Here is a 21336-nt window from a genome sequence, read left to right on the forward strand (position 1 = left end):
TTGTAGTAGTTGGGCCTTGTGCATTTAGCTTGGCTGAGAATTTTTTCACTGACACCAGAGTACCTTTTATTTATTTTTTTATCTGAAAAAGGGCCATTGGAAGTTTCAAGGAAAAAATAAAAATAGTGGTACTCACAAAACTTCCATGAAATGAAATGCAAAACATGTGCTACCTAAGTCACCATGTTTAATCCTTAAATTTATGGATGTGGAAAATGAAAAGCTTGTTATTCCATGGGAAAAACACAATAGTGATGTTCTCTGAGTTTGTGAATCAGAACTCTGATGTGCTTTTCTAGCTGCCCTTTTTGGTACTTTATAACTTATGAATCAAAACACTTTTTCAATCTTGCACCTTTTATGTAGTGTCAGTCAAGCCAATCTGAACATGTTAAAATGTGTTTAATTAATGCTGATTTGACAGAATTGCAAATCTCCTAAAAATTTACCAAATGCTGAATTCACCTTCCAGAGGGAAGTGCCATTCCAGAAGACATTAATACCTAATGTCACCTTTAACTTAATTTACGTTTTTTGTCCATTTCACTTGCTTTGTTTCCTATTATGGAAGAAGAGAGCAGCTTCGATCATTTCCAAGTATGTGTTGTCTTTTATTTTTGGATGAAAGATTAGTTTAAGCCAGTAGTTCTCAACCTTTTTTTGGACTTGAGAAATCCCTCTTTAGACTTGAGGCACCCCTTGGAAAATGCCAATTCTTAGTTTTCGCTTCTTTTGTTTGACTACTGAAAAATAGTAGAGCGATTCTTGTATTGCAAAGAACTCAGAACGACCACAGCAGGGCAGAATGGTTTTGACACTGTGGATTTCTACTTGATATTTCTAGGTTTATCTTGTGACTCGTGTGTACACCTAACAGTGCTAACATTGGGTTACACTCTGAAGTACTCTTGAAAAGATCTTAAGGCATCCTAGGGTGCCACGGCACTCTGAAAATCGCTGATTTAGGCACTCCTCAGACAATATCCTGTGTTTGGCTGTTACAGAATGAAAAACTGTTAGGGGTTTAATTAAGGTTTTTGTCCAACACAATTTGCTGAGTCCTTTAACATCACAAACATTTGCAGGCCTTTGAAACCTGTGTTAAGTCGTCAGCGTTGGGGTTTTTTTCATGTGAAAGTTTTAAAACTTTGGACAGTCAATATTGACCTTGTTAAACTTATTTTGGAAGTAGGTACTGTCAACTTCTTTCCTACAGTATATTTTAAGTTATTTTAAGACTAATATAATTTAAGACTGAATCTTCTGTTTGGGTCTTTGGTTTCCCAATTGATTTGGGAGATTCTTTCATATCCCCATTATAGGAAACATATTTTAAAAGATTGGCTTTAAATAGGTGATCTATAATTGTTTTTGGAAGCAGTCTTCAACCTTTTCAGTATTGAGGAAGGACAACCACTTGACCAGGCTATTAAATGATTCTGACTTTTATATTTGACTTCTGCATATACACTCCAAAACTTCAACCCAAATATTGCAAAATAAACACTTGGTTATAGTCAGGAAAAGCAGATTTTTTCCTTCTAGTCCTGAGACATTGTTTGATAAGAAAATAATTTTATAAAATAATTGTTAAAATAGCACATTAATTTTAGCATAGGAGAAAAATTCAGCCTTTATTTCAATTTAAAGCAGAAGTGAAATTGAATGTAAATTCATGTATTCACACCTGTGTCCTTATTCCAGCAGGGTTTTTATAGCAATGTCATCCATTAAGGTTGAGTGCATCATCGATGAAAACTGCAAGATTGGAGAATCCCCTGTCTGGGAAGAAAAGGAAAACTCACTCCTATATGTGGATATCAGTGGTAAAAAAATTTCCCGGTGGAATTCCATCACCAAGCAAGTGCAAAGTATTGCTGTAGGTAAGTACGTGTTTTAAAAATATCCCATTAATTAGCAAAATATAAATTCATAATGATTTTTTTATTTATACAGTGTGCCATCTTTCAAGTGCACAACTCATGTACCTAACGTGGTTAAAAGCACATAGGTACTATATTATTTCATTTGTAATGAAGAAGGGAAAAGATCATTCTTTATCACTGCCATCCATATTCCCTACAGGAGAACAAATGGGGATTATGTTATGTTGGGAGACCAGAAAATTTATGATTAACTGGTTCCAGTCCAGTTCCAGTTTTTTTCTCTCTAATTTTTGTTTCGTTTAGCTTCCATGTTTTTGCTGTTTAGCTGTACGATTGTCCATTTTTCTTTGACCTTCTGTTTGCTGGAGGTATAACACTCAGGCTCTGACCCTGCACCAAAGAAATCAATGGGAGTTTTGTTGTTAACTTTAATTAGGGTGACTGTATGTCCTAGTTTGGTTAGGACAGTCCTGGATTTCGTAGGCCAGTCCCTGAAGATTAAAATGAGTGTCCTGGACGCAGGGCACAGTCTGGCAGGGAGGCGCCACTGCTGCCTGCCTGCTTGGGGCACCATGTAGGTCTGCCTCTGCCTGCAGCAGTGCCGCTGACTTGGGCCAGGGGGCAGTGTCCCAGATTTAATGGGAGGAGGCTCATCATTTATTCTTTAGTATAATTGGACTTGGGAAACATGACTGTAGGACCTGTGAGTGTTTTCTTTTCTCTACCAGATCTGTGTATAGAATGACATCAGATAACAGCATTATTGGAATTTTATTTATAGATCTCATATTTTCTTTCCCCAACCCAGCAAGAATCATTTCTGTTTTCATGTCCGTGTGATAAGATATTTGACAGAATTCTCAGATTTTGTTGGAATCTGACAGGCTGTGCCATGAGCGGTTTCACTGAGGCCTTAAACTTGTGACCTCTTTGGCAGTCAACCATGCACTGTAGTGCCAGCATCATCCCAGCCCCTAGCAAGAATCTTGAAAAGAACAGGAACATTTTCTTATATTATTTAACTTTACCAGTTTCTTTAATAATCTTGTGTGGCTCTTCTCTTGTTCCAGAGAAGAGCCACACGCATGATCAGAGGTCAGGAAAACAGACCTTACGACGACGGGCTGAGAGCCATAGGGCTCTTTAGGTTGGAAAAGCACAAGCTCAGGGGTGATCTGATGGCCACCTATAAGTTTCTCAGGGGTGACCACCAGGGTCTGGGGGAACATTTGTTCACCAGAGCGCCCCAAGGGATGACGAGGTTGAACGGTCATAAGCTACTACAAGACTGTTTCAGGCTGGACATAAGGAAGAATTTCTTTACTGTCCGAGCCCCCAAGGTCTGGAACAGCCTGCCATCGGAGGTGGTTCAAGCACCTACATTGAATACCTTCAAGAGCAAACTGGATGCTTATCTTGCTGGGATCCTATGACCCCGGCTGACTTCCTGCCCTTTGGGCGGGGGGCTGGACTCGATGATCTTCGAAGGTCCCTTCCAGCCCAAATGTCTATGAAATTCTATGAAAGTTTTTAAAAGACTATTTTAAGAATAGTCTGTAACTGCAAACTTACTGTACTGGGCAGCAGTGATCTCAGACATGCTGCATGTCTTTTTGTGGACACTTTATTCAAAACTGGTAGCAATGTAGCTGCATTTGTATGGCACTATTGGGAGGCAAATTGGCACTGCTGACTAACATGTAAATGCCACTTTTGGATCAGGAAGTAGCCTAAGTGAAGCAGAACACATTTGTTTGGAGACTCTATTTGTGATTGGCCTTTGCAATTAGTCTTGAAGGAGTTTCAAAGGGAAGTTGCTTCCTGTACAGCTCTGGTTAATTTAGGACAGGTGTGCTTATGCATTATACAGTTTTGCCTGAGAAGCCATGTTGGTAATAAATGTATGTGGTGGGGGAGTGAGCCACACCGCATAGACAATATGTTCTTTCTGGCAGAACCATATGCTTTTTGTGCAGCTATAATGACAAGAAGATTTTTTGTTGGCTTAATGTATGCTGTCCGGGGAGGTGGTGTAGCTACAACTGCAGAAATGTTCCTTTTGGCATATGCTTCATCCCTACTTGGCTATATCTTCTAGTACAGGCAAGTCCAATTCAGATACTTGTAGTAAATTCAGATACCTGTAAAATTAGGAATTGAAGTGTTTAAGTTGAACTTGAATCTGCTAGTGTCTCTTTAGTGGACAAAGTGCAGCAGATGGCACATTACAGGTCATAAAATTGTCTTCTGCTGGCAATTCTAATTCTTTTTATGCTTAGAGCGAAATGGGTTCATTAGTACTATATGCACTGTTGGCCAATTTTGATTGCTTTCAGTTATTTTCCCAGCGGGAAAATTAGATTAGAATAACTTTACCAGAACAGTAGTATTTTATGCCTCTTACTTTAATAAAAAGATGCATTGGTAACTCCTTTTCAGGCATCTTCCCCATTTTAGTCTGTTACATTCATTCCGGGCCATGACTCTGTTAAGGTGATTCTTCTTTACTTTATTCCTAGATAATAGGCTTTCATAGAAACAAGATTTTCATGCTCATTTTCTTTTCTATTTTTGCTAATTCCCTGCTAATAACCTGTAATTGAGTTTTGCTATACAATGGATCAGTTGAGTCTAAACTAACCCCAGACAATTTGCTAATTCTTTGCTTTGCTTAAGCTCCTGGAAGGCTGTGTTGGGATAGGATGTTACTACAAAGGTAAATTTTACTTTTCATACTGCTGGAGTAAAACTAATACTTTTTGAGTTATCAGGAACTTGGCTTTGCTTGTTTTACATTGCCTGTTCTTTGTTCTTATTTCTTGTTTGGCAAATGCAGTCTCTAAACCTTGTAACTTAATTGCAGGAAGACCATAACCAAAATATATGGTATAGTAAAAATAGAATTGATGATCACCTTTTGTCTCTGAACATTTATGCTCATTCTCCAATTTAGTGACTTGCAGTGTGGAAGGGTAAAGGAAAAGAAAATGTTCTTTGCAATTTTCTATGTCTTGAAGATGAGCACAACATCCTACATTTCCTGGAAAGTCTGATGCAAAGATCTTTTTATTAAAGTTGAGGAGCAGCTACACAGTTCAAGGCAGGGTTTCTCTGGGCATGTCTACACAAGATGCTTTACTGTGTAGAAGAGCAAATTACTGCACAGTAAGCATCACTATCTACACATACAGATGCTTACTGCACAGTAAATTGCTCTACTTGGCAGTTAATTTGCTACTTGATAAAACTTGTAAATACAAGTAGCAAATTAACTCCTGAGTAGTTACTGCACAGTAACGCACGTGTAATGCAAATTTGTTCCCTGTCAGCCCCACCACCAGGGGGCCACCTGCAGGCTAGCCCCACAGTTATGGGGCTGGGAGCTTTTCCAGCCCCAGGACTGGGGTGGCTCTTTGCCTGCCTTAGCCCTTGGTCCTTAAAAACCTGTGGGGACACCAGGGCCCTGGGCCACGTGCAGTTGGCCTATGGCCACTGCATCTTGCAGCAGAGGCCTCAGGCCAGCCATGGCAGCCGTGTGGCTGCCATGCCCAGGCTGTTGTGCTGCCCTGGGTTCTACAGGCATCTGCCAGGCTCTGAACCACCTGGAGCCAGCTTCTGGCCACTGGGTCCCGCTCCAGCTGGCCCCAGGCCAGCCTCAGCACCCTGCCTGTACCCTACCACTGGTGCCCAGCATAGCATCGCTGCATGCTTGCCTGTCCCATGCTGTGTCTTTGGGTTGGGTGCTGCAGGCACCTGCTGAGACCCGGCAGCACCAGGACTGTTGTGCACAGAGCCAGCAAGTCATCAAAGGAGCCATGCTGGTGTCCTCCCCAACACCACACATCGCCTCCCATGGCTACAACTAGTTCCTGGAGGAGACTGTGGACCTCATGGTGCTGCGGAGTGAGGCTGAGGTCAGGCTGGAGTAGGGGCATAGGCATGACTGGTTGGCATGCGATTGCTGCATAAAGGTTAAGGCCTTGCCGGCACAGTGGGTCACCATCACCAACCACAACTACCAGTTGGGGGCTGCCTGCAAGTCCATGCCCTTTATGTGGCAGCTGAATGATACCTTTGCAACCTGGGACCCTGGCCCTGGGACCTTGGCCGTCACAGATGTGCAAGTTGGAGCCATCCCATCTGCTCTAGCACAGGTGGCCTGCCTGAGCCTCTGCTGCAGCCTTGCACCTGTGGTTATGTGTCCCTTGGGGAGGGCTCCTTGGGCTGCCAGGAGCCCCATCCCACCACACTCCCTGTCCTTGGACTCACTGAGTAGCTCTGGGAGCGTGGGCTAGTGCTTGCCCTGCCAGATCTGGGTGCAAAGCCCTGCTTAGGAAGCCAGGCCAGCCATGGCACCACTGGCCCTCAGCAGTTCTAGTGCCCCTCCCAGGAGGGGGTCTGTGTCTGGGCATCCAGGCGCCACGCCCCTGCACTGTAGGACACCACCAGGAGCTTCATGTCCGCAACGTTGATGGGGTCCGACTCATCACCTTCATGCTGCCCACCACCCAGCTGCTAGCCATAGCTCTTCCTGGCTACTGGCAGCTGCACACCACCCAGCCTCAAGCTCCTCAGTGGGCCTGGACTTAGGTGCTGGCATCGTCACCTGGGCCCAGCCCCGGCACTTGCCCTGGCTCCATGGGGCCCTGGAGCAGGAGCTGCCTGCAGCGGGGCCAGCCCCATGCACAGGCCCCACTGGCCCAGCCCATTGGCTGCAGGAAGGAGTGCTGTCTGCACCAGCAGAGCAGCCCCTGCCATTGCCCCCAGGTGAGCCCCGCACTTGCTGGCTTTGCCATAGTATGCACACCTGCAGGGGTGCAGACAGAGGCCAGGGTTCTAGGTGCCTGTCCCTGGGCTCTGCCCCATAGGCATCCCCATCCCTCTGCGCCCCACCCTGGGGCGGACACACGCAGCACTGCACAGGGTCTGCATGGGGAAGAGGGCAGTGATGAGTGGGTTGGGTTGGGAAGGGATCTGGTGTCAGGGAGAGGGGGGAAGGGCTCTGTTGTAGGGGAGGGAGGGGAGTGGGGGTTTGTGTGTTGTGAAGTGGAATCAGGTGCTTTTCTGAGAACTGTCTCCAGTGAGTATGGTGCTGGGGATGCATGGTGGGGCTGGGGTCCAGGGCCAGCCATCCAGGTTGCCTACTTACAACCTTCAGTCCTGGCTGGCTGGGCAGGCTGACAGGTGGAGTGGCTGGAGGCCCTGGAGCATGTGGATGGCACTTGTGGTGGCATCTAGGTGCACGTCATCAGCATCCCTGCTGGGGTCCGGGTGGCAGCAGCCTGGTGACAGGGAGCCTGGGATGGTGTGGTGAGCCTGGGAAGGTGGCTGCACTGCATGGAGAGGCCTGCCAGGGCCAAAGGTGACCTGGGCTAGGCAGTAGTTGTTCTTGTGGTGCAGCACAAGAAGCAGGGTGGCCAGCTGGAGCCCAGGGCACTGGATATTGTTCCCAGGGCCTGGGGGTAGAGCAGCTATGGCATGGTGGGCAGAGGCTCCAACAAGAGAACCACAGCATGATGGCACAGCGCTTTGCAGGGTGCTGCAGGCCAGGAAGGCAAGTGAGCAGGGAGCAGGACTGGCTTTTAAATATGGCCTCCAGCTCGTCCTGGCTGCTGCAGGGGGCTGGAGGGGGCAGGAGCAGACTGCTGCCAGGAGCAGCAAATATGCTTCCAAATCACCATATGTGTAGATGCTTGCCCAGGGTGGGTTTACTCTAGAGTAATTTACTCTAGTGTAAACCCATCCCCCAGCATTTGTATGTGTTTGTGTTTATGAAGTGCAATGTATAGTTCAACCCCAAGCCTGATTGGATGTTAGTCACTGTTGCCAGGTGTTAAAATGGAAAGATTGTATCGGACTCTCAAAATTACTGAATATCACAAACATTTAAGAATGTATTTTTTATATTTCCGTAGTTTTATAATCATGTTGCTATAAGTTGCAAATATCTTGCTCATTATCACCTCTTGGAACTTTAATATCTCAGTTAAAACCTGCTCTGCAGTTGCTATCTTCTATGGCTATGTGCTTGCCTTTAGAAGCTCAGTCACAGACATAACATGCCTCCAAGTGAATCCATGGTCTGAGGGGATAATACATAGACAAATTTAAGTCTGTTTGAAGATGGATGATCAAATATGAGCATTTTCTTTCCAGTATTTCTTCCTGTATTAACATACATTTTGTATGTCAATACATACGTACATTTTTGTCTACTTTCACAGCTATTTATTTTATATCTCTCCATGGACAGACACCTTGACAGGGTGGAGAGGCTTGACGACACTAAGAGTAACACTGTCGGGAGTCTTGTCCTTCTTGTAGTGTTACCTAGGGTGGTAAGATCAAATGTGAGATATCAGACAAAGAGCAGTCCAACATAATATAAAGACCTCAATGGTGGAGCAAGTAGATGAAGGCTGCAGTGGAAGAATAACCTCAGTGGATCTCCTTGCCACTGGACGCTGGTTTCTCCTCTGCCAAGCTTTGTGGAGTTGCTGATGCGCAATGGCCTCCTTGTGTAAAACAAGTCACCTGCAGGTTTCTCTCACTGGATCCAACATTTACTACAGTAACCAATCACCAATACCCATAACCTCTACAAAGTCCTGCGGCAATGGACAAGTGGCAGTGGAGACAGTTGAAGTGATTCCTGGGAATCCCTAACCATGGATCCACATGCAGGTGTTGGTTGCTTGTTGGTCACTTCACCCTTGGAATGGGACAGGAGGGTGATTTGGCAGCTGTGATTGCAACTGAGCTGTCCTTTTTAGGATCCCTTTGTTTACTCTGGACAGGAAGGTGCCCCAAACAGAGGCTGTCTTACCTTATCTTACCCAACTGGATAGCCGCTTCCAGGGGGATCACTCAAATTGTGGTGGAAACACAAAAATATCCTCAAAATCTGGAACACTGAGGAAATTCCAGCTGACCTAAGGAATGCCAATATTGTTACCACTTTTAAAAAGGGACATAAGTCTGACTGGAAACTATCAAGGTATCACCCTCATCTCCATCGCTGGGAAGATCTTTGCTCAAATTCTGCTGAACTGACTGCTCTCTCTTGCTGAGGAAATCCTTCCTGTCTTAATGTGGCCTCAGACTGTTCAGAGGCACCATGGACATGATTCTTGCAGTCTGGAAGATCCAGGAAAAATGCCAGGAACTGTATATGGCATTTATTGATTTGACTAAAACCTTCAGCTCTGTTAACTATGAGGTTCTATGGAAGATCTTATCAAAGTTTGGCTGCCCTGGGAAACTTATCACCATCCTTAAATTCCTTTGTGACCAGATGACTACCTCCATCCTATGCAGTGGCTCTACAATGGAGCCTGTTGCCATTTGAACTGGGGTCAGGCATGTGGAAGCCTACAGACAACATGAAATCAGTCCCGAACAGGTGAAGGTCCTCTTAGAACAATTGGACGCTTTCAAGTCCACCTGGCCATACGACCTACATCCAACAGTCCTAAAAGAACTGGCTGAACTCATAGCAGGGCCTTTGGTAAAGACATTTGAAAAGTGGTGGAAGTTGGGGGTGGTCCTGGACAACTGGAAGAGGGCCAACGTGGTGCCCATTTTTAAGAAAGGGAGGAGGGATGACCCTGCAGACTACAGACCAGTCAGTTTGACTTTGGTCCTAGGAAAAACTTTTGAAAAAATTGTTAAAGAGGCCATCAGTCGCAAGCTTGTAACTGACAGGTTATTAAGAAACAACCAGCACGGCCTTGGGGAGGGGAGATCATGCCTAACAAACCTGGTGTCCTTTTACAACCAGGTAACTAACCAGCTGGACAAGGGACATGAGGTAGACATCATTTATTTAGATTTCAGTAAGGCCTTTGATTCTGTCTCCCATGAAATTCTCTCAGTTAAACTGGAGGGTACTGGTCTGGACCTGTCCACAGTGAAGTGGGTGGATAACTGGCTTAGATGCCAATCCCAGAGTTGTAATCGATAGGATGGCCTCATCCTGGAGGGCTGTCTCCAGTGGTGTCCCACAGGGATTGGTGCTTGAACCCGTGTTTTTTAACATTTATTAATGAATTGGATGAGGGGGTGGAATGCTCTGTGATTAAGTTTGTGGATGATACCAAGCTGTGGGGAAATGCGGGCACACCAGAGGATAGGGTAAAGATTCAGGACAATGTTGACAGACTGATTCTATGAGCTGATCAGAAGCAGATGAGGTTCAACAGGGAAAAGTGCTGGGTCCTTCATCTGGGTAGGAAGAACCTTCATGACAATTACAGGATAGGCGATAGTTCAGTGGCTGGCACAGCAGCTGAATGGGAGCTGGTGGTCACAGTCAACTAGGAGATGAATATGAGCCAACAGTGCAAACAGAACTCTGGCGTACATCCGCCGACATGTTACCAACAGATCCAAGGAGGTGCTTTTCCCTCTCTACTTGGCGTTGGTGAGGCCGCAGCTAGAGTACCATGGGCACCACACTTCAAGAAGGATGTGGATAAATTTGAGAGGGTGCAGAGGAGGACCAGCTGCGTGATTAGGGGCCTGGAGACTAGACCGTATGAAGAGAGACTCCGGGAACTGGGCTTGTTTAGTCTGGGCAAGAGGAGGCTGCGAGGTGACTTGATAGCAGCCTACAAGGGAGCAACTCTTCAGGAAGGCACCCCTTGGGAAGATGAGGACCAGCGGTCGCAAACTAATAGAGGGAAGATTTAGGCTGGACATAAGAATTTCTTCTCTGAAAGGGTAACTAGAACCTGGAACACACTCCTGGCAGAGGTGGTGCAGTCGCCATCCCTGGAGGTGTTCAGGAGGAGGCTGGATAAGCATCTCGTTGAGCTAGTTTGAGCTCATGGACAAGTGTGGGTCAGTGGAAACGCTTCAAGGATGCCCCCAAGCAAAAATTAAGAAGTGTGGCATTGACACCACAAATTGGGGAAAAACTAGCCCAGGACAGGGTGACATGGCAATGCCTTGTGAGAGAAAGTACATCTTGCTTTGAGGAACACCATCTCGCCCTGGAGGCAGAAAAATGACAGAAACAGAAGGAAAGGAAACAAGACCGAGAAATCCATGATCTGACCCTCCCTTTAACCACCACCTGTGGCATTTACCAGAGAGTCAAGGATTGGCTTTCTTAGCCATTGAGGGACTCATTTACCACCCTTTACTTGACCCATGGGAGTGATCATCCTTGAGTGTAAGGGATTGCCGCCACTGATATGCCAATATGATAATAACAATACATCTAGTAATGATGACGCTACCGCAGTGTTAATACCTCTGGGGCTTTGCCTCCATGCTTATATTCTGTGTACGTGTTCTATAGCAACTCTTATTTGTCAAACCTTTCTTTTCACTCAAGATAATTTTTTAAAGGAGATTCTGTGGTGGTTATCTTCTTCTGAGTCCTTATTGGAAGCCTGCCACTATTAAGTCCTGACCCTTTTACAGTTTGTGTAAATTGGCCTTATATTCCTTGTTGTCTCTGAGATCAATTCAGTTTAGTAGTTTAATGATTTGAGTCTCCACCCTGATGCCTCTTTGCCATTCTGATTTTCCTAATGTGTTTTTAAAGCCTGTTTGTATTGTGGCTATTTAGGTTCCTTGCATGTATCTATTGAAGTGTCCACTTGGCTCATTTATTCTCCAGCTTCTTAGGGGTAGTTTGACAGTTTTTCCCTCTCATCTTATCTTTCTTGTGTATTTTATCCATCCGACTCCTTGAAAACACTTATTTGTTACAATATAGTGTTTGCCTTTTTAGGGCACATGGCTTTGTGGAATTAATTTGGGACTGTGAGCTTATGTTGTATGTTAGACTTTCTCACTTAAGGCCTCCACCTTCCAAGCTCTTAGCTTAAAATAGTTTATATTCAGACTGCTCTTTCTGTCCCCATCTAAAATGCAGTCAAGTATGTGCCTTTTAACATAGGCAAAACGTGTATTAAGTAATGGTATTTGGATATTCACATAGCAAATTTGCTTCTATTTCATTATAGAAAGAGTTTTTCATAACAAAAGGAAGACCATACTGAGTCAGACCAACAGGCCTTCTAGCCCAGAACCCTGTCTTCAATAGTGGCCAGCAGTACCATATTTACCTAAATCCAGGACAACTTTGAATTTAAGATGACTCTCCAATACTTAGATTCTGTACGTGGAAAATTGATAAATTTGTTATAATTTTCCATGTACAGAATCTAATTATTGGAGGGTTGTTTGATTCATTTCTCCCACTCCTGCAGTGGGAAAAGCAGTGGTAGGGGGACAGGTAGCAGGGAGGCAGCAGTGAGGCCAGAGGTGGGGGAGTGAAGTGACATGTCTTCTCCTCTGCTGCCTGCATCCCTTGATACTGGTGCCCCTCCACAACTTGCCTTCTCTCCCACAGCCTCTGTCCTGCCCCCTGCCTCCTCTGGTGCCTCTGTTGCTGCTCTGCCCTCCAGCACTGGCCTTGTGTTAGCCACAGGGCACAGAACATGGTTGCTCTGGCCCTTTCCTGGCCACACAGCAGTGGTGGCATCTCTGGCCCCCACTCTGGAGCTGCCACCACCACAGCCACTGCTTTATGCCTGAAAGAGGACAGAGGCAAGGCTCATAAAGGGACTAGACAAGTTCATGAAGGATAGGTCCACTGGGTGCTAATAAACAAAATGCAAGGGATTGGGCTGTGAGCTGGCGGTCCCTTTTGGCCTTGTGTTCCTGTTTGTCGTACTCCATCCATTGTGCCAACCATTCTTGCTAGATACTTTGTATATACACATAAGAATGTGCAATGCCTTTCTCCCAAAAGAGCTTGCATTCTATTAATTAATTAACTATATCAGTTGATTACCTTCGCTTTGCACTGTTTTGTTATGCACCCATGGAATTCTAGAAGCATACATAAACTTACAAACATGGGGGGAAAAGGCTGCTGGCATGTCACACACAAATGCGTGATAGAGCTACCATGTTACTGTAGGGAGCTCAGGTAAATTAGCATATGACTTTTACCAGATTTTTTCTATGCTCATTTGAGTACCACCTCTCCAAATACATTATATATCAGAGAGTAGCAGCTGGATGCAAATGGAATATTTGTCAAGTAAAGTTATGAATGAGGTGGATAGCCCTAGGTTGGTTGACTGGGACAGGTTACTAATAGACAAGGCTGCAGTTGAGTCAACAGGAAGGTGAAAATAGGGAGAGAGAGAATCATATCTGTAGTTACATATTTCTTTTTCCTGCTATGTTTCTAGATGCTCCTGTTAGCTCAGTGGCCCTTCGAAAATCTGGGAATTATGTCATTACCCTGGGAACTAGGTTTGCTGCTTTAAAATGGGACGACCAGTCAGTAACCACCATTGTGCAAGTTGACAAGGATAAACTAAACAACAGATTCAATGATGGGAAAGTGGACCCGGAAGGAAGATATTTTGCAGGTATGTCAATCATAACATCTCTCCCAATACTCCTTAGTAGATTATAGGGACAATTTGTAAAGACCCCTACTACACATGATGGGTGTCAGTCTTTCAAGTGGTAGTGGCCATTTTGGTTTTCAAACTAATTGGTTTCTAAAATGCAATATTAATTAAATTCCCTTTTAGGAAAAGCATTACCCAGAATCCTTTTTTATTTAAAAATAAAAATAAAGAAAGAAAATTTAAGTTTAAGAAAATTTAAGAATTTGCCAGGTATTAAACTCCTGTTGTCTGACTAACTATATTTTCAAAGCAGCAGACATCTTTCCTGTAAAAAGTTTCCTTATGCTGTTGTTTCTGTAAACTGAAGTAGAGAAAATTCAAAAACAATTTAATCATGATTCCAGTTTTGAGAGTAATGAGCATATACCTTTAAACATCAAGGCTTAACTTCAGCCTTTCCTTAACCAGTACTCAAATCTTTTTCAACTTTTCTGGCTTTTGAAATCTCAAATGAGAATTTAGAGAGATGTAGCTCTATTTCTGAAAGGTTCATGCCACGTGGCTTCATTTCCAATATGGAAAATATTAAGTTTTGGATAATTTAAATTCTAATCTCCTTTATCTTAGTTTTTTCCTAAAGAGTTACCATATCAAATGATCTTCAGTGCTCTTTCAGGCACAGATTTAACAAATCTCCTATTTAATATTAATTTGTCATCCTCTGTTAAATGCACAAATTCCCCCTTTTGGTTTTATTCAGTCTGTTTTGAATGCTCCAAGTACCTCTCCTGTTCAGAGCATATGGAGCATTTCTGTCAAATGGGAACTCCTTCTTACTCTGTAAGGGAGTGTCTTTGTTCTTGGGGACAATGTGCTTACATGACTTCCTGATCCTTGTAGGTACCATGGCTGAGGAGATCCGGCCTGCTGTACTAGAGAGACGGCAAGGCTCTCTCTACACACTCTTCCCTGACCATTCTGTGGTAAAACATTTTGACCAGGTGGACATCTCTAATGGACTGGACTGGTCACTGGATCACAGAACTTTCTTCTACATCGACAGCCTATCCTACTCTGTGGATGCCTTTGACTATGACTTGCAAACAGGAAAAATCTGTATGAATTATTTTCTTGTTTAAATATTTTAAAACTTCTTTCTCTTTCTTTCAGTTATTAAGCAAAAAAAGAAATTATGATCTACCTGCACCTGCACTTGCGGTTCTGGGATGCACTTTAGAGTTAGCTTAAATATAACTGGGTTTAATTCATGCTATGGATGAAAAACCTGTTTAAAACAAGTTAGCATCTTAACTTGTTTTTAAGTAGATTCCTGGTTCAAAGCAGATACGTGGGTTGGCCGTATTATTATGGAGTGTATTGATTTATCTCTGGTGCTTCAAATACTGATCTGGATTAATTGTGAAGATGAGTGTAACACATTGTGATTCATGCTGCAATCTTAACATTCATGAATTTACACACTCAATCGACTTCTAATGGTTTTATGTTGTAAAGCTGGATCACATTTGCTCTGCCAGACTCCAGTGAGTGCCTGTTGCTTTGAAATAGTTGGTGAATTGGCAGAGAAGTTTGCTGCCTGTGTTTTGAAAGTACCTTTGCTATATTTTTATAGTTGTGTGTGTATATTATTTTAAAATGAAAATCACTGTCTGAGGGGGATCCTGAACATCCAAGCAACAGTCAAAAAACTTAACTCTCCTTGTCCCCTATGTAATTAAAAACCTTGGGGCTTTCCTGAGCTTGGGCAAATGAAAAATTCAACAAGTCCACCAACAATTTGCTTTATAGGAACACCATCAGTTCATAATGTCATTTTGAAAACTGAGTATGATATAGTTTAAGAAAGTGTTCCCAACCTTGTTAGACTCTAGGCACCCATCGGAAAATGCCAGCTCTTAGTTTTTCAATTTTTTTTTAAATATGGAAAAATAATAGAGCAGTTTTTCTGTTAAAAAGAACTCAAAGACCACAACAAGTCAGAATGCTTTTGACATTGTGGATTCCTCTTTGAAATCTCTGGGTTTATCTTGTGACTCTTAGGTAGGTGTTTTCATACCTAATAATGCTAATACTGTGCTTAAGAAGATCTTATGGCACCCCAGGGAATGGTAGAACCCTGATTGAGAATAATTGGTTTAAGATACAAGTCCCACTACCATACGTAAGGGTTAGAATTGGTGTTTCCCTATAATAAAAATATTGTCTTCCTCTTTTTCTATGTGGAAAGTCCCGCTCAGATAGAGGAAGCAAAGTAAAAACTGAATATATATGAGAAATGCTGAAATTGTTGAAACAAATTAGAAAAGTTGGATTGTCTTTCCTTTTCTATGGTTTCTTATAACAATAGTTAATACAAGTTCAAGAGAAGTATGTGTTTAAATTGTAAGCATGCCCTTTTCAAGTTCATGTCTCTTCCCACTTTTTTTGTTGGTTTACTTATTTTGAATATCAGATTTGTGTTGGAGTGACAGTTAGTTGTGTTTCAAGAATCTCCTGGAGGTAGCTCCAATTCTCAGTTTAATTAAAAGAGTCTGTTTTTTAAATGTCCCAGCCTGGTTCCAAGATGCCATTCAAAAGTAAAACAGTAATATTCAGAATCCACAAATATACTAGTTATAGTAATGTGCTGACTCATCAAAAGAGAGCACCAAAAATAATCATGGTTTTTTAAAAGTCGGAAACTGACCTGCAGGCTGCCATGCTGAACAATCACTATTGCTAGAAACCAACTAAGCAGTGGCAGTGTTCTGTATACTTTTCTCTCACTTGAAAAAGCTCAAATATTTCATCCAATATAGCTTTAGAAGATTATTTAGAATAACTGATGTGGGTTATGGCTGAGGAAAGTGTTAACTCATCATTAAATTAATGCCTCATTCTAAATCTGTGATTCTTACTGTTTTTTATTTTCTTTTGCAGCCAATCGCAGGAGCGTGTATAAGCTGGAAAAAGAAGAAAGCATCCCAGATGGAATGTGTATTGATACAGAAGGCAAACTCTGGGTAGCCTGTTATGATGGAGGGAGGGTGATCCGTCTTGACCCTGAAACAGGTACGGTCTCATGAAGGAATTTTGCATTCCATTTCATCCTTCTGGTCCTAGAAAGCCTTGTCTATGCCAGTGGGCTCTTTTCAACGCTAATTTTGTTAGCATATCTGCAGCCTCTTGGCACTAGAACAAAAAAAGGCACAACGCTATGATTTGAAAGCATTTAAATGATATAAGTGGATATCATGTCACATTTACCATGCTGGTTGTATCGGAGAAGATTGCTAAATGAAATAAGAAACTGAAGATGCTTCTCTAATCCTGTTTTTGACACATTGCTGATCCACTGAAGAGTTCTGATGCAACTCTTATATATAATATAGAAATTAGTACATTACAATGCTGCAACAAGAGTATAGAGGAAAGAAGAGTAATTTACACATTCAAGAGCTGGCATAAGCACTACTTAATTTTGGCATTAGAGGACAGCATAGCTGAACTGATCTTAACTTCCTATTTTTTTTGGCCTCTGTATGCAAAACCATTTGAATTAGCAGCCTCTGACATTTTTCCAGTCAGAGACCTGTACTTATTGTGTTGGTAAGTGACTCTGAAGAAGGATCAAGCAGTGAAGTGATGACTTTTTTTAAAGGTGACACTTTATTTTTGAAAGCTGTTCCAGGCTTACTGACATTCCACACACATTTAGTGTCTGCAGACATGTGACAATTTACACCACAACTGAGCTTATAGAAATAATTATTTACAAAATCATCATGTTTTACCTTTCTTGCTTGAATAATTCTGTGTGTGTGCATGTGAACCCCATTTTTAGTTAGTTGCATTTACTTTCCCCACTTGTGCCTTTATGGATTGAAAGGTCTGCCTTAAGTTTAGTTAAGTCTCAGGAATTTCAGAGGTATCTAATAAAGGTTAATAGAAGGATACATTTTTATTTTGAAAAGTACTAAGCAGTACACATTTAAAGGAATATTGTAATTCTATCCATATTGCTCAATTCTAAGGTAATTGTAACTATTTAGGGAGAAGACCTGGGCATTTAATGTAAGCGGTAGGTGTCAGGGTGAAAAAGGTATGGTCAGATTTATGCTGAAGATAACATTTGAATTTTGGTGACAAAACTACTACTTTGTCTTTGTCATCAGACAAGGACATATGGCATAACTCAACTGAATTTATAACTTCTTACTTTTGTTGGCCTCTGCATGCAAAACCATTTTAATTGGTAGCCTCTTGTATCTCCCAGGAGACAACAAAACTTACATATTTGGGTTTCTTTCCAAACAAAGCTTGTTAGGTATCTGAGTTATTTGGGCAGTATATAAAGGTTCTCTCTTCAGCTCTCATTTTAAAGGCATGCAAATCAAGCTACAATAGGATTGTAATAATACGTGCTGTATAAGGAAGCTAAGATGGTTATTTCTGTAGTATCCACATCACAGCTTGTGCCCTCTGATGCTTTGTCACTGTAGCAATGTGCTGTGTCACTGTAGCGCTTCACCATGGTGACATAGTGCCATGTGTAGACACCCACCCAGTCTGTCTCCTCTTCCCTCACCGTTACATTTATAATATCAAACTCTTTAATTAGGAGCTAAATGTCTTACTGTTCTTATTGAGTATGCTAGTTTATCCCCTGGGTTTTCAAAGGACTTACTTTTGAGATTTGCTTCAACTTATAAATACTGAGCATAGCTTTCTTTAGGTATTATCAACTGCTAACTCATTGTACAGGGGAAGAAATCCCAGGTACTTCCCAAACTGTATGGTTTATTTGAGAACATACACGAGAACTCCTTCTCCAGTACTGAAACAAATCTGTTATCTTCATTTTGGAGATTAATGTCAAGGCCATTTTTAATGGGACTAACTCTTGTAACAAAGGATTTTGCAAAGTATGTTGATACAATAAGGAAAATCCTGCTCATCTTTTCTGTAGTTGAACTTAATTGTTCAATTGTAAACTATGTTAGTAACTCAGATAGCAAAGTAAAGCAGTCTGTTTTAAACAAACACCTTAAGTGAAGCCTTGATCTTTTGATGTTGATAGCAAACCTCTGATTTCAGGGGGCCTAGGACTTTTTATTCGTGATATATTTCACAATATCCTGTTTTATTCTGGGTTTTTGTACTTTTTTTTTTCAGTACATCATTGAGTACATTATTTCTACCTGCAGGAGAACCATTCTGTTTTACCAGTATAAGTAGGAGGCCAGGGAGGGTAAATGTATTTTAAGAAAACTCAAATGCCTGGGGCCTCAGCGGAATTCCAAAAAAGAATTAGAGATTGTTGTAAATTATGGCATTAAAAATACATAATGATTTAAATCCTCAGACTTTAGGGCATAGTACAAACATTTATTGCTTGGGGTAGGAAGAGGTTTTCTGTTCTGTGAGTAGGTTTACCCATAATTGTTTATTATAGGGTTTCTTGAAATATCTTTTGAAGCATCTGATACAGCTCACTGTTGAACATGGAATATTTAACTAAATGGACCAATGGATTGGCAGATCCTGCATTGAAATAATAATGCTACAGCATGTTCTGTAATAGGCTTGAGTGTTTTACAGATTTTAGTTGAGCATTATCTTCTCTCTCTCTTTTTAATATATATGGGCCTAATTTAAAACCTGTTGAAGTCACTGGTAAGACTCCTTTCATTTCAGTGTGCTTAGAAGCAGGGCCATTTTTCAGTAGCAGAGTGACTTGTCAGATGGTATGTGAGCAGTGAAAGAACTCAGGATCCTGCCTACTCCCATGAGATTAGTCTGCAAAAACACATCTCAGGTGCCCCTTCTGCCCCTCTTATTTTTTCTGTGCAGTATGTGGCTCCACACTGGCTGTTGGCAGTTATTACCTACAGAGATTTAACAAACAGCTGCTTGTTCATTTGTGGGTGTGTTTTTTTTACCCTGTCCAGGAAAAAGACTCCAGACAGTGAAGCTGCCTGTTGACAAGACAACTTCTTGCTGTTTTGGTGGAAAGGATTATTCAGAAATGTATGTGACTTCTGCCTGCCAAGGAATGGATGACAAGTGGCTTTCCAGACAACCACAGGCTGGTGGCATTTTCAAGGTGATCCATTCATTTAAGAAGCCAAGACAGAGTGGTTTATTGCTATCCCTTCCTTGTAGCCTCCTGCTTTTTAGATGTCAAAGCAGTTGGGAAGGAGGGGTTAGTTCAAATATCAACCATGTTTGAAACTGTTAATCATGGGTCTCTTGACTGTGACAGTAGCAGGGGCCAAAAATTTTTAGTTATGTCCAGTGTATTTAGAAATTGGTGAGGCTCTTCACATTTGCACGGTACAGTAATTCTAAATTTTATATCAGTCTTGATATCTCTGGAAATAATAAACTTTTTTTCTGTACCAACACACCCAATTTCTAAAAACTTGCATTTTTAGAAGGGCAAAAAAGTTGTTTGAATCAATGACAAATAAAAATAACTTTTATCTGCTCAGTAGTTATCTGTAACTTAATAGTCTCTTAAAGACTCTTGGTACCTTGTGAATATAAAGCCTTCACCCAAAACGTTGAACTGTACTCAAGGCCATGTTTGTGTGTGAAGAGTCTGTCACAGAATGGACTGTGGCTTACAATTTACAGCATTTGGAGAGAAAAATATTGACCTGAAATCAGCAGCTAGTGGTGAGCTATGACAAGGTTGACAAACTGGATGTCTTTTTAGAACAAATGTATTCTAATTAAGGAAAAAATGCTAATTATTTGGAGTTGTCATACTTATCCCTTCTTTTTCTCTCTCACTACTTTTTCTCCCTAGGTAACTGGACTGGGGGTGAAAGGAATCCCTCCATATTCATATGCAGGTTAAATGTTTATACTCTTCAGAATAAGCTAAGAAAGCCATCAAAAACAGGAACAAGTTAAATTCAAGAAGTGCTTCATCTGGAATGTTTTCTTGCATTTGGAACCATGTCCCTGTGGTAGACTCTTAGTGGAAACAGATAAACAAACCAACTTTTGAAATACACTGAATTTTATAAAGCTCTCTCTTTTTATATTTCTTTAGATTTTTATAATTGTATATACAATTTTCTATTGCACTAAAATCATTCTCAGCATAATGATTTTATATAGGAACGGAATGGTGGTACTGTTTTGCTTTGAACACCGTCTTTTCTTATTGTTTACCTCCCATCTCATTTGTAATTGCAATGTTTGGTGTACTGATTTACTGAAACTTGTTTTCCTTCTCTCAGGCGTGCTTTCAAAGCTTCTCACAACATATCCATTGTCATTTTAGCATTAATGGAAACTCTTAACAAATAAATCAATACTACTCATTGTCTGGATTTTTTACCTTTTTTACCTTTTTATTGCATTTTAAGAGTCCTCCTAGATAGTATAATCACAGTTAGCTTAGGCCTATGCCTTCAGTAACACTCATCCTTTCTCTCGTCCTGCATGTCATTCTTGCTCATTTTTTGTTTGTCACATCTAATAGACAATACCTTCTGAACCACTGCCCATTTGTGGAAATTAAACGATGACAGAAAAGCATTTGGATGGTGTTTCATCATTATAAATAAGGGATCTTGCTGCGTTGGTGGTTTCAAGTGCCACCTACTGGATTTACCTTTTAGTTTAACATTGGAAGAATATAATAGAAGAGCAAGCTCCGAGCTCATTCTTAATGCGGTCTTTGTGTTAAGACAAATTCACAGTAAAGAAATTGCCAAGTTTATTAGCTAGAAACAGTAGCTTGTAAACTGTAGTTTGTTTTACATCTTAGCTGTCCTGGCTGCATGCAGCCTACAAGGGGTTAACATGTAGCACCCTCCACCCCCACCCAGCCATTGCTAGAAGGGGAGTGCCTATGCATACGCTGACATGCAGTCTAGGGGAGCTGTGGACAGCCCTGTTTTAGATAATTGGCTTTAGCAAGTAACTCTGGGTATGGACCAGATGCTGATAAGCCTCCAGGCACTTGAACAGGATTTAGATACCTGAAATCCACCTAAGTCCCAAGTCAGAAAGAACAGTTATATCTCATTGTGACCTGAAGAGATGCC

General features: G+C 41.8%; 1 protein-coding gene across 2 annotated transcripts; it reads left to right on the forward strand.

Annotated features, from left to right (window-relative positions):
- The first annotated feature begins 1674 nt into the window (after positions 1-1674).
- Positions 1675-20824, forward strand: RGN (regucalcin). Of its 2 annotated transcripts, XM_019525145.1 has the most exons (6): positions 1675-1883; positions 13103-13285; positions 14171-14386; positions 16211-16342; positions 19222-19376; positions 20085-20824. In XM_019525145.1, the coding sequence occupies exons 1-6, from the start codon at positions 1676-1678 to the stop codon at positions 20133-20135; spliced, it is 945 nt and encodes a 314-aa protein (XP_019380690.1). In that variant the 5' UTR covers position 1675; the 3' UTR covers positions 20136-20824. The 2 variants fall into 2 exon arrangements, with proteins under 2 accessions (XP_019380690.1, XP_019380691.1); XM_019525146.1 differs by lacking the exon at positions 14171-14386.
- The last annotated feature ends 512 nt before the right edge of the window (positions 20825-21336 follow it).

Source organism: Gavialis gangeticus, unplaced genomic scaffold (genome assembly GCF_001723915.1).
Source record: "Gavialis gangeticus isolate Ggan-Ray unplaced genomic scaffold, GavGan_comp1, whole genome shotgun sequence".
Taxonomy (NCBI): Eukaryota; Metazoa; Chordata; order Crocodylia; family Gavialidae; genus Gavialis; species Gavialis gangeticus.

What these genes read in the sequence shown, in the direction of transcription:
- RGN (XM_019525145.1), top strand. Translation starts at nt 1,676, where the DNA reads ATGTATTCACACCTGTGTCCTTATTCCAGCAGGGTTTTTATAGCAATG. An exon ending in CCGTCTTGACCCTGAAACAG is followed by an intron (nt 16,343 to 19,221) that starts GTACGGTCTCAT and finishes TACCCTGTCCAG; the next exon opens with GAAAAAGACTCCAGACAGTG. An exon ending in AGGCTGGTGGCATTTTCAAG is followed by an intron (nt 19,377 to 20,084) that starts GTGATCCATTCA and finishes TTTTCTCCCTAG; the next exon opens with GTAACTGGACTGGGGGTGAA.